Source organism: Pelodiscus sinensis, chromosome 1 (genome assembly GCF_049634645.1).
Source record: "Pelodiscus sinensis isolate JC-2024 chromosome 1, ASM4963464v1, whole genome shotgun sequence".
NCBI lineage: Eukaryota > Metazoa > Chordata > Testudines > Trionychidae > Pelodiscus > Pelodiscus sinensis.
Window position 1 is genome coordinate 99352661 of NC_134711.1, and position 13462 is coordinate 99366122.

The 13462-nt window shown below is 38.3% G+C and overlaps 1 protein-coding gene and 1 long non-coding RNA gene across 3 annotated transcripts in view; one reads left to right on the forward strand and one right to left on the reverse strand.

Annotated features, from left to right (window-relative positions):
- The window catches only part of IGF1 (insulin like growth factor 1), an 80202-nt gene extending 77322 nt beyond the window's left edge, over window positions 1-2880 (forward strand). Inside the window, exon 4 of one of the 2 annotated variants that reach the window (XM_075906390.1) lies at window positions 1740-2880. In XM_075906390.1, the coding sequence (XP_075762505.1) occupies window positions 1740-1799 (60 nt within the window). In that variant the 3' untranslated portion in view covers window positions 1800-2880. 2 annotated transcript variants of the gene reach the window in all.
- LOC142830938 (uncharacterized) overlaps window positions 1-13462 on the reverse strand; it is an 85949-nt gene that overhangs the window by 54692 nt on the left and 17795 nt on the right. The gene's annotated exons all lie outside the window — the stretch shown is intronic.

Genomic DNA, 13462 nt, shown 5'->3' on the forward strand with positions numbered 1-13462 from the left:
ATGTATCAGTGAAAACTAAAGGGTTCATCTGGGGTGAGTGCATGGGAAGTGAACTCATTTGGGAAAAACTGGAGACAGATAGGGAGACATTTTGGCAAGGGTGGGAGAGGCATATCAAGGCTTTTATTTTATTGACTGCTTTACACTGTATTCTGTTTTTATTATATTCAGCAGTAATTCAAGGAACCTACAGGCCTGTATACTGCAAGATATTAGCATGTGCAAGTTAGAATAAGGCTCAAGGCCTTGAACTCTGAACAGATAAACTTTGAATGGACAGATAGCCCAACAGAAAAGCTCAAGTACTGAGGAGCTGAAAACAAAGTGTTTAAGGGGAATTTCTATTCACAGGAATATGAGTCCAACCAAAAGAATGTCATGGCAATAAACTGACATACATAATAGGCACATGAGCTACATCAGCATACCTAACCAGAGGAGGCTATGATAATTGACAGTTGATAATTATGATACTAAGGTGAGATCATTGATATACCACCCTATAAGAGAAGAACACTCAACCAGTAATAAAGTGAGGATCTACATGTGAGAAAAAAAGAGGGGAAACCCTATTGAATATGCTTCAGATACAGTGGTATCAGCATAACATATTATAAAAGTGAATCCCAGCCAATACACAGTAGGAGAAAGAGATGTAATCTTTAGAAGGTATTAGAAGGATGGCCACTGGTGATGAGGAGGAGGGTGATGGTGATGAGAAAGATGATGGCTAACATTTCAGGTTGTTCTACAAGCTGTGCACATTGGGGTCCCCAACTATATCATAATTTTTAATAGCACTGAGCTTGATCTTGGGACAAGAGCCCATCAGTTCTCAAAGTGATAACTAGTAATTCCTAAATAATCAATATAATCAGTACATAATCTATAGATCAGGCTACACAAGGAACCTGCAAATGTGACCTGAATTTATAGAGGATTCAAATCATATCTAAATGTATCTACCCATGTGGTCAAGGTATATGAAGCAACTATTTATTAGTGACATTAAGTAGTAATATTTGATTAAGGAGAGTGAATTATTTCATTGAGCTAATCATTGGTGTGATCTCTTGATTGCCAACGTCTATCTGGTAAGACTGTCAGCACATGTAGGAGTATTGGCACAAGATAACAAATCAAATTGGATAAATAATTGGATGTAATTTTTGTTCTGATAAGAATGATCAAAGTGCTGATGTTAGGAGCACTGGGAGTTCTGGGTGCAAGGGTACCACAGGATCCAATGCTGTATGTGTTGGTGAACTCTAATAATACCTGCATTTAGGATATCTGTGTCTTTATCTCTGTATTGGTGAAAGAAAACATCTTATGGAAACCATCCACATTTAAGTATGCCCTACTGCATAGACTCTAGGGATTTAAATCTTCAGATTATTCTACAAGTATTCATTAATCCCCACAATGCCTCTCAAAGGTAAATATTGCATGACTGACTTGCCCAAGGCTGCGTAAAGAGTCATGGTCAGAACCAGTGACATGAAGAGAAGCTTCAAGGGATAGCCAAGTTAGTCTGTTACAGAAAAAAAATAGTCTGGTAGCACTTTATAGACTAACATCTACATGTTTTGTTAGTCTATAAAGTGCTACCAGACCATTTGTTGTTTATTTATGAAGAGAAGAGTTTGATTCCTAATCTCCAGTTCCATCTACACAAGTTTTTCAGATAACCATATCTCAGATTAAAAACTAATTAAAATATACTTTTAAACTTTCAGGAAGTGCATTTGAAGAATACAAGTCGAGGGAACACAGGAAACAGAAACTACAGAATGTAAGAAAATGCCATCCACAAGAATGAAGAATGAATGTGCCATCTGCAGGATACTTCACTGTAAATAAATTATTTGTTAAACATTGGAATACTTAAAAATATATAGTTTAATAAGCTTGATGAAATCTCAACCAATGGGCATTCTCCCAATGAACAATGCAAGTAAACATTCCAACATCAAGTCTTTAGAGAGCAGAATGTTATAAGCCAACCCCGTGCTAAAAATATTCTGAGGTTGGTACAATGCTGCTTGATTCTCATTATAAACGTCCTGCATGAAAACTCTTAAAATCCTGTGCCCCTCAAAAGCCTACAAATTTATGGGCCTTTGATGGATCCAATTGCACTAAATTAACCTATGAACCCTGGCCACTGAGTCATTTGTCAGCCTTGGCTCAGAGTTGGGGTTTGGTTTTGTTTAGGGTTTTTTGTTTTTTTTGTTTTTTTTTTTTTTGCACTTCTATATAAGAACAGGCTGTTTGTTTTACAGTGTCTGATAACTTTGTTTGTCTAACCCCTTTCATATTTGCACAGTCTGGTATTCCCAGTAGCAGCAACAGTAAAGTAACACAACTTTTACACACCGATTAATTCCATCTGTGGCATTTTGACAGCATATGGGTTAAATACATTTAAGACATAGCTTTATTTCCCCCCATCTCGCTAAGATGCAAATAGTTGCAACTTGTGAGGCAAATGATTGTTAGAAGCAGTTAAAGCATATGTAGGCTGTTAGAGCCTCAGTGATTCCTCCAGGTAACAAATTGTTTTGCAACAATATAAATAACTTTTTTCCTCCATATAATGCAGTATGTAAAATTTAGCATATCAATAATACACGTATATCAAACAGTATGTACAATTCTCTTTTATAGTACAATGGTGCTATTTTGTAATCTGTTATATGAAAGGGTCTGGCCAAAACTGTAAAAGGTAAAAGCAAAGATAGAAAGCAAAGCCAAAGATGAAATAAAATAAAGTAGGTTTTAAAAAAAACACAAGTACTTTTTTTAAAGATTAACTCAGTGCTTTAGAGTCTTATTTCAGAATTGTTTCTCACTTTCAAATAAAAATAAAGATGTAAAGTTCCAGTAGTTTCCTTTTTGAGATGTGAATTATAGTGTTTATATTAACACATGAATATATGTGGATATCTGTGGTATACATGGATATCTACATCCATGGCTCATTTTTGCAGATATGGATGTGGATACAAATTTTGTCTCTAGAACCCTGCAAATTTGCGACTATCTGCTTTATATTCACAGATATCCACATCCGTGGATGTGCATGTGGATATCTGCACTCAATTTTGCACATATGAATGCAGATACAAATTTGGTATCTATGTAGGGCTCTACACATGAATACAGCAGCTGTATTTCTGAACACAGGCATACACTCAGACTCACTGAGGTAAAGTGAAAAACTTCAACAGTCTTCAATTGGTAGGATTAGGCCATACATTCTTAGGAAACATTAGCATTCTGCTCTTATATAACAGGAGGTTAATCATACTCTGTTTTATTTCTTCCCACATGCCTATGTGACTAAACTGAGTGTTAATTATATTGCAGCATCCTTCTGTAAATCAAAAAAGCTAACCTGATCATCAGTTATAAACAACAGGAGGAACAATCCGCAGGGAGAGGTGAACAGTGCAGTTCTTCAGACTGTAACTTTGTATTTTTACACGCCCAGATACCTTGATGATGGAGGAAAAAGATTCCATGTTTGTAATTGCTGCCATTTCACAGGACCAAGCTACGTCACTCTCTGATACAAGGCTAGAACCGCTCTTTAATAACGAGTGATGTGGAACCGACACTGTTGCAGAGGGAGCACCAAAATAATCCAATAGGGGAAGTAGTACACATGATGATGGTATACCCCTTCCATGTTTGCAACATAGTTCCACTCCCTGCCTCCGGACAGCTGTCCATTCTACATCCCTCAGTAAATTTTAAAGTGCTAAATTTAAATTACTAAATATAAGCAAATATCCTGACACTAGAATATTATACAAAATAAGACTTTCCATTACTACATAGAATTTCACTGAAGTTTAAAAGAGAAGAGAAAATTAAACCTCGCTGTCGATTAACTAACTAGGCAAAGGGGGCTCCATTTTTCACCTATTGAAAGCAATGTGGCAAAAGTCGTAGTGTAGACGTAGCCATAGAGTGAAATTCACACTTATGAGGAGGGCCTGAACAATGCTTATTAATTATTATTATTTGGATTATGGCATAAATAATAACCATGATCCGAGAACAATGCCAGAGAACACGCAACTGAGATGTGTCTGTAAGACTTAAGTGGCCCATACATTATTTATAGGCCTTAAGCAAGAGTGAATTTCATTCATAAGCAGTAGCTATTTTCAGATTGCCCCTTCTGTTGATGGTTGGCATGTATGAATATATGCGTGAAGCCTCTGCTATACCAAGTACAATGGCTCAATGGCCCTCAGTTTCAACAAGCAAGTGCATTATAAATCAAATTCAGAAAAGAATATGTTGCAATTTGCTTTACCTTTTACGCATTTGGCCTATAATGCCAAAGTGGTGCTATTGTTTTGTTTTAGAAAGTACTTGACTAAAATATAAAAGAAAGCTTATACATATTTTTTTAAAGTATAAAAATGACAATTATATAGATAAACTTATTGAAATAGAAATATGTTTAGCCATAACTTCAATTTTTAATCACAAAAAAGTCATGAAGAAATCAACTGAACTATTGGGATTGAGCCGGGTAAGGGCTTTCAAACACAATACAATTATCAATATTTTATTCCAAGTGCGTATTACAGATGAAGGAAAACATTAGAGTCAGGAGACCCTGAATAGGATTCAAAGCCCAATGAAGTCAACAGAAGGCTCCATGTCATTGAAATCAATGGTGAGTGCTGCTTATAGTCAGTGACAATGGATATAGTTCAGGTTCTAATTCAGGGGAATAATTAACACTCACTATTTCTACTGCCTGGGCCCCAATCCTCCACTATTAGCCCCAAGCAATTCAATATGGTTTTTGCTTGTACAGAAAGTAATGTAAGCAATGTCTATGATTATGGTGGGAAATGAAGAAAAAGTATCGCCAATAAAAACCGGGTTATCTTCTAATACTGAACAATACTGAGTTGTGAGAAAGAGTTGAAAGATATGGCTAACAGTCTGTGAATTTTTTTTAACGTTTTATAGTCAACTATGGACAATTTAATGTGCAAAAAATGACAGTTAATTGTTTTACTACTTTTTGAATGAGAGTTAGTAAGTTAAACCCAGAGATTCTTTGAACCTTTAGGCTAGAATACTTATGTTCTGATGAAGTTATAATCCGTCTATTTAAAATTATTTTAAAGTTATTTTTTAGTCTGAAAGAGAACTGTGATAATTTATTAGGGACTCAATCTGTACAGCTGGTTACTCTCTTAAGAACATTTCTTCAATTCAAACAAACTTTCAAGATGCCAAAGTTTCACACAAACAGACTTCTCCATTGTTATTTTATCAAATGGTAAAACTAGCTAAAATGCCTTTGCATCACAGTTTTGTTTTTTTAAGAGGATTTTTGTCACAAATTTTAAAAAAGTCTAAATCTGCTCTGGCAAGATTCCACAGAAATTATCCATTTTACCTGTGGAAATACAATAAAGATAGATAAATGGATCAAAGTTCTATCTTCAAATAGGAAAAAATCATAAATGCAATTTTTGTTCATCTTAATTCTACACTACACATTTTGCTTGTCACAGCATTGTAATATTTTACAGGACTATCATTGTCCAACACAATATCTGATATAGATATATACACATCTTTTGTTTGATTTTTACATGAAGGAGGTTATAATATCTGAAACTTGATTACATATAGTACAGTATAGATACCAGTTTAACAGAAACAAAAACAAGGACCTCCCTGATGCTTACATTACATTAGGAAGTCTCATACCAGTTGCATAAAGGGTGTATATTGTGCTTTTTAAAAAATCTGCAGTGAAATTTGACCTACAACATATTAAATTTGTATTCTCTGCTTCTTACATATTTTTCTCGTGAATTCCTTGCAAGGTCTATTATAACTTCAGGACAAGATTTTAAAATATGAGTGGCTAAATTAGCTCCAACATCTATATTAACTATGTAAACAGATGGCCAGATTTGCAAAAATGTTGTAAACCTAACAGACCACATTGAAAACTCAGGCAAACCTATTTCAGTGCCTAAGTATGGATTTAAGACCCTAACTTTAGGCACCCAGTTTTGAAAATATTGGCCTAAGTATCATCTTTCATTTCACCCTTCATTACATAGCTTTTCTATGAAAAATTATTAAATGTAAGTCTTCTTGACATAGTATCAAACTGAAGAGAGTTTAGATGTGAGTCACATAGTGCCATCTGAATTACACCTATGTCAACTAAAGGAGATTTATAAATGAATTTAAGACTTCATACCTTCCAATCAGCCTGACAAATATTCAGAGTGAAGAAGACTTTTTCTTCTGGCCAAACTTAATTGATGTACAATAATTTGATGATAGGTAAAATGTAGCTCAATGTATCTTTACTTTTAATGTATCCATTTCTAATCTGTGTCTATTCTTTAATCATATTTTGATCATGACTAATATGATATTTCTGCTGCTTACCACTCTTTCCCAGAAGCATACACTACACGTGCTTGTAAAAATCTTCATCTATGTAAAACCTCTCCACAGTATTTGATTGAAAGATTTTACTAACAAATATACAACATCAATCCAGTTAAGAAAGAGGTTCACTTGGTTTCACACTTTGCTTTGGTTAAGCAATAGTTGATAAAATATGATAAAAAATCAGTGTATTTTATGCTAATTCAATAATATAATCTTATTACCCCCATGTCAGAACAAAACAAATGCAAACCTGAAAGAATTTAGATCTTGGTAACACTTTAAAATGAATGCCATGCTTAATACACTTTGGAATTAAAGAAAAATGTATCCAGAAAAAAATATAATTAGAGCTATTTTTTGCATCAAATTTATGTCTGATAATGGGATATTGGTCTTAGAGTTTTAAAATGTAAATAAGTGTTCCATTACCTGTAATTTATTAATCACACTTTGCTATTATAGGCTATATTTGCTCCGCATGCATAGGCCCAGAATAGGGGCCCACACATCATTTAAGAACTTTTGTTGTGGGTTTACGTGGCACTGTGACTTCATGCTAGCTAAGTAGACTGGAGTGAATTTTATCATTAATTATTTGGTCCTTTACTGTAATAAATTAAACCTTCAGATCACCATAAATATTTGTATTGCCCATGAATCATAGGTTTGGCATTATTTCCACAAAATGAGAAGCTTGCTTAAAACAGATAATCTGCAAGCTACCTAATATTGCTCAGTGAATGAAAACAATGTATACTTTGATTTATGACTGCTCCTGAAGAACTTGTACAATTGACATATATAGGAGTGCAGCAAAAGAGCCAAGAATGATTGTGATGTATTTATAATAAATCACAATGGTTATCTGATTAAACTCAGTGCAATCAAACAAGAGCTATAAGGTGGCCTGATGAAATATATCATAGCATTCGGAATGTGCTTTCCCTCACACAGAATTCACTCACTGGCTGTCAGATGCATTATGTTGTTATCATTACAGTGTGGTGTTTCTCTTTTACATAGTCCTACTAGCCTTTAAGGTTGTGCATTAAACACACTGCTAGCATAAAGCCTCATGATTTTATGAAACAAGTTAAAATATGGAAGCAGTACCACTAGCCATCTTGTCATTGCTATTCAAATCATGTGCACTCTTTCTGCCTCCCTAGCTGTCTGTATGGCCACCCAGATGTGCTAAATGCTGAGATTAATAGCACTTAGAACTAAGGAGGCCACTTTTTCTACAGAGAAATATAACTGACATGTCTTTTATTCATTGTTAGACTTTAATTGATATCCTGACTAAAGCCTGAGTTTACATGATGCAGGCATGAATGTGGACACTTGAATTTCTGATTATCACTACTGAATAATGCTAGTTGTAACAGTACAAATCATTATACCCAACAGTGATGAGTGTTATATGTTCACTTTCAACCCCACAAACTTCCTCTAACTGGATTCATTCTTTTTTGTTATCCCATGCTTACACATAATGCAATGTCACTACTTGATGACAAGTAATATTTCATACTATGTATGTAACATCACTGTGTTGCAGAACCTGCCCACCCCCAAATACCTCAACAATATCATTTGTTGCACTATTCTCCCCATTTAGCACTGATAGGCTTTCTAGTAAACACCAAGTCCAACAAAAGGAGCTTTTAATATGGACAAATATAAAAGCTAATTAAAGATTCTTGCTAGGTTGCAGTTCATGCAATGCCATTTTAGCCATTTTCTTCCCCTCTCTCTACAAACTGTCTAACTCAGTAAACATTGTTCCATAAATAATAGTGTATCCATGCTTCTAAAGGCTTTTATATGCATTATGGTAGGTCCAAAGGTTGAAAGAGCTAGCTGACTGATTTTTACTTTTATCTACTTTGATTTCAGTAAAGGGCTCTGTCATTCTGTATACATAAAGGCTAATGCACCCTTAGGTTTGTAGAATGTACTGAAATATTTGCAACCCTCTTGGTATCAGGTCCAAAATGTGAAGCATTACTGTAAGAGGGTATCTTTCTAATGTATTTGTATGTATAGTTTACACCTCTGTGAGGTCTAATAAAAGATAATGGTTAATAACAACTGTATGTTGAATATCCTTTCTCTCTCTCTCTCTCTCTCTCTCTCACTCACTCACCATGATAGTATGATTTTTCTGTTAAGAAAACTAGTTTAGACTCTTGTCTAAAGAACACCTGCCATAAATGCACATTCCAGTTTATTAGAATATATCAAAACAGTAGAGTTGCCAACTTTCTACTCACACAGAACCAAACCTCTACCTCTACCCCTTCTTTGAGGCCCTGCCCCCACACATTTTACATTTCCCACTTCTTCTGTCTCACTCTCCCACATACTCACTCACTTTCACTGGACTGGGGCCAATGGGTTGGGGTTCAGAATGGGTTGACTGCATGAGGGAGCTCCAGGCTGGGGCTAGGGTGAAGAGGTTCAGATTATAGAGCCATTGCTTTGGGTGGGGGTATTGCATGGATTCCCCTGGAGCCAGACCAGCTGACCAATTCCAGAGAGCAGCACAGATCAAGGACAGGTAGAGAATAGCTGGATTTTTAGGATATACTTAGATTTTTAAGATATACTTTAGTAATTTGCTATTTCCTTACCTTTAGTATAGCTTCTCTGTGATCAATTTTAGACAGGCCAAGCATTCTTCTACCCAATGTCCATTGTGTACCTAGTTGAAAAAAATCTCTTGGACCAAATTCAGTGATTTCAGCAGAGTTGCATCCACTTATACCAGAACTGAGTTGGTCCTTTATTTTTATTTGGGATTTTTTTTAATTAGCCACTTGTCATTTTTATTGCCCTTCCTAGCTTTATCTACTTAGTTATTACTTATACCTGCTTAGATATTACTTACCTGCTTATTTGTACTGTTCTCCAAATTTTTCTCCATCTCTTTGTATTTAATGCCCTTCATTAAATTCACTTATCTTGTTTTCAATTTCTTACAGAAACATTGGGGTGCTACTCTTTTTGCTTTGGGGATTTTATTGAATCAACTTTTGATCGTAACCTCCATAACAATCCATATTTCCACCATGCATTTGTCATGATTTAGCAATACTTCTTCATTTCACATTCCTCCAAAATCTGCTTTTGTAGAGACCAATATTACGTTACTGACTTCCACACCATAATCCTCATAATCATTTCAAACCCAGTATTGATCTTTAGACCCTTGATGCTTTCCAATTTGACCTTTATTAAATACAGCCTATTCATTCCTAGTTGTTAGGGCTAGATTAGGCTGTGATCTTTTTGAAGATTAACATGCTGGAAGAAATCTGGGACTGCCTCTGCAAACATGCATCCTGTTTTTCCTAATAAACAGGTGAGCGGTTGAACCCATATAGGGATTACTGGCTTTTTATAAGTATAATTTATCACTAATCATATTTCCTGATACACTGTCTCATGCTGTCCTTGTCTAAACAGGATTCAGTGATTTCCCCTCCCACACACACACCTTGATCTAATTTTTTTATCATCACAATATGCTCTCCTATTCTTGTAACAACCAAGGTCCAGACACCTGACAGGAAAAACAAGGGGTGTCTGAACCCTAAGGAATAAGCAAGCGAATCAACTGATTTTATGTAATGTAATTGTGTTTCCAAATTCATAAAATACCTTACTCAATGTAAGTTTGTAGTGTTTTAAACTTAATTATGAGATATGTACATGGATTATGATTATGAGTTTATGTTCATAAAGCTTTACCTCACCTCACAACAGGGAGATAGTCGGCCAGCCAGGGAAGGGCTGCCTCCCCCACCAGATAAGATAGCTCCCATCTCCTAGCACTGTACAACCCAGGAGAAGACAACAAGTTAACAGGAAATCTTTGAGACCTCCCAGCTAGAATTTCCCCCATTTGAATAACCATGAGTATGCTTGGAGAGAGGAAAAAGGAGTTTGCACTGAAGACCATCCAAAAATTTCTAAGCAAGAGGTTACTTATTACCTTTGAACAGTTTCCCAAAATATCAGAGATCTAACATTTCACAGACAGCACCTGCCAAGTGACTGGCTCCATTTCTTGATGAAGACCCCAGTTTCTAGTTTCCTTTTTAAAATCGGTTTCCTCCTCTTCTGTCTTGAATAAGATGCTGAGTTTTCTTGACTCAAACTAAAGTCCATGGGCGTTGAGGTGGGTCAGCTTGTTGCAGAACAGACTCTTACGTTTCCATGTTGTAATATTAACAGACAGGATGGAAGTAACCAAGCAAGACAACCAAATGGATGCATTCCCAGACAAATTCAGGGCTTCCATATGGGAAACAAACTCCTCAGACACTGCAGGTGACTGGTCGGGCTGCTGATTTGCACGTGGACACTAGAATGGGTGTTGAATGAAAGCTCCAAAGGGAACAACTTACCTGCACTGGAGGGCAGGAACACATTCCTGGGGGACAGGGCATCAGCTCTTCTCACTGAAGCATATTTAAAACCAGAGCCAGAAACAAGCAATCTTTCTTAAAGATAAGGACATAAACCCTTCCGTAGAGATCTTTAAGAAAACAATGTAGTACTATCCATACGGAGGATAATATCAGGAGGTATTTTATGAAAGATGGTAGGATATACAAGGAAGCCCCAGCGGCTAAGAACAAGGGTTCCAGAGAATTCCACAAAAACTGCCTAGTGCCTAAAAAGTACAGGGCAATGTTTCTAAGTTTGGCCCACGATTGCCCATTCTTTGGATATCTAGGAATACAGAGGACATTTGAAAGGCACCAGAAAAAAAAACCTGGTCTAGAATAAAGGAAGTCCTGTGACTTGTCCCAAAAGCAGAAAAAGACTAGATCTCTGCAAGTCTCACTGCAACTATTATTCAAAATTAGGAAGCATTCCAGGCAGTTACATACACAATATTAGTCCATTCCCTAAGCCATCCAAAAATAGAATAAAAATATATGTTGGTGGTGGCTGACTTTGCTACAAGGTACCAAGGGGGCATGAGCGAATATAGAAACAGCAACAGTGACAACTTCTTTCTATATTTAATACAGTGAGTTTCTCAAAAGAGATATTATCTAATTGAGGGCCATATTTAATATCCCACATATTCTATGAATTGTGGAAGAGGTGTGGGTAAAACAAAGTCTGCTCTATATCACTAGGCACAAAAGGTTTAGTTGAAGATTTAATGGGACACTGAAATTCATGCTAGCAATATATTTAGACCAGAAGGCAAGGGGCTGGGACACGTTACTTCATTACTTACAGAGAAGTACCCCAAGAATGATCAGGATTGCTGTCGTTCTACTTTGTGTATGGAAGAAATGTCAGAGACCCTCTAGATCTGGTCAGAGACCTGTGAGGTGATGACATTGATTCCTAACCCCTAACTCTATTATGGGGCTGGTACAGCATCACCTTGAAAAATCCAAGATGTACAAAAAACATGCTATGATGAAAAGGTATGTGACAGAGCTTTGATAAAGATGATGTGGTTGTGATATTAGCCCTTGAAAATACCATAAAACACAGAACACATGGAAGGGTCCCTTTGGATATGTGTACACAGCAAAGTTTTTTCGAAATAACAGTCGTTATTTCAAAATAACTTTACCAGTATCTACACAGCCAAACCGCTATTTCAAAATTAAATCGAAATAGCAGAGGGCTTATTTTGAAATTGGTAAACCTCATTCCATGAGGAATAGCGCCAATTTCGAAATAAGTGCTGTGTAGACACTTATTTCGAAATAGGGGGCCTCCAGCCTTCCCAGGGTGCCCTGGTGATCACTCTGGGCACAACCAAGAAAACTCCACTCCTCTCCTCCCCCCCCCCCCCCCCGGAGCCCTTAAAGGGGTAGACTCTGGTCACAGTGCCTGTGCCAGCTCCAAGCCTGCCAGCAGTCACTGCACCTGACCCAGTGGCCCCAGCATGATCCAGGCAGCCAGTGCCAGCCAGCCCTCCACTGCTCCCCAAGACCAGTCTGCCAGCTCCCAAGGGCCTGCCAGGGGCTGGAAAAGGCGGGCACCTGCCTGGTCCAGTGTGGAGATCAGGGACCTAATTCAGGTTTGGGGGGATGCCTCCAACGTGAAACGCATGAAAATAAAGGAGCTGCAGCAGGCATATGCCAGGGCCACAGGGGGCAGCTCCCGACCAGGGGCAGACCCAGACCCCAGACCCTATTTTGATGCTTTGGAACATATCTTGGGGGCAGGATGGTCCGTGCCCCCGAGGTGATTATTGACCCTGGGGCAGAGCTTGCTGCCTCCTGCTGCCTCCCCAGCTACCGCTCCTCCTCCTCCTCCTCCTGCTTCTTCCTCCCCACTCTCCCCACACCCCCAGGGATGCCGAGACCTCCGCACCCATGGTGCTGGGATACAGTTGGGCCGGCGAGAACCCCAACTCTGACCCCGAGCTTCTCCTCCCCCTTCCTCCCCTTACCTCCCCCTGCCAGCTCCCTCCTCCCAGGTTTCTCCCTCCCCTCTCCCACCCCTCTCCCACCCTCCCTCCTCCCCTCTCCCACCTTCTTTCCCCAGTATCACCTCAGTTTCATTCCTCCCTCACCCCAGTTTTGTTCAATAAAGAAGCTTTGTTGTAATGAACACATGTCTTTTATTGTACAGCAGGAAGGGGGGGTTAGGGAGGGGTAAGTGGAAGGCCGTGAGGGAGGAATGAGGCACAATCCCCCAGTTGGGCACACCAGGGAGACTATTACTGCTTGCAGAATCTGCTGCCAGGCTCACAGCAACAGGTCCAGGAGAAGCACCAGAGTGCCCAGGGGCAGCTCCGGCTCCATGCTGCAGAGTGCTGTGGTGTCCCGAGTGAGGGCAACCAGAATATGCAGAGAAAAAAAATGCTTTGCTGTCCCTCAGCGAGGTAGGCAAGCAAGCAGGGAAACCTTAGAACCTGCTGTCTGGGGGTGGCCCCTTTAAGCACAGGTCTCAGATAGCCTCAGGCAGCAGCCACACAAGGTAACTCCTGACCTGATGCCCTGCCAGAACCGGT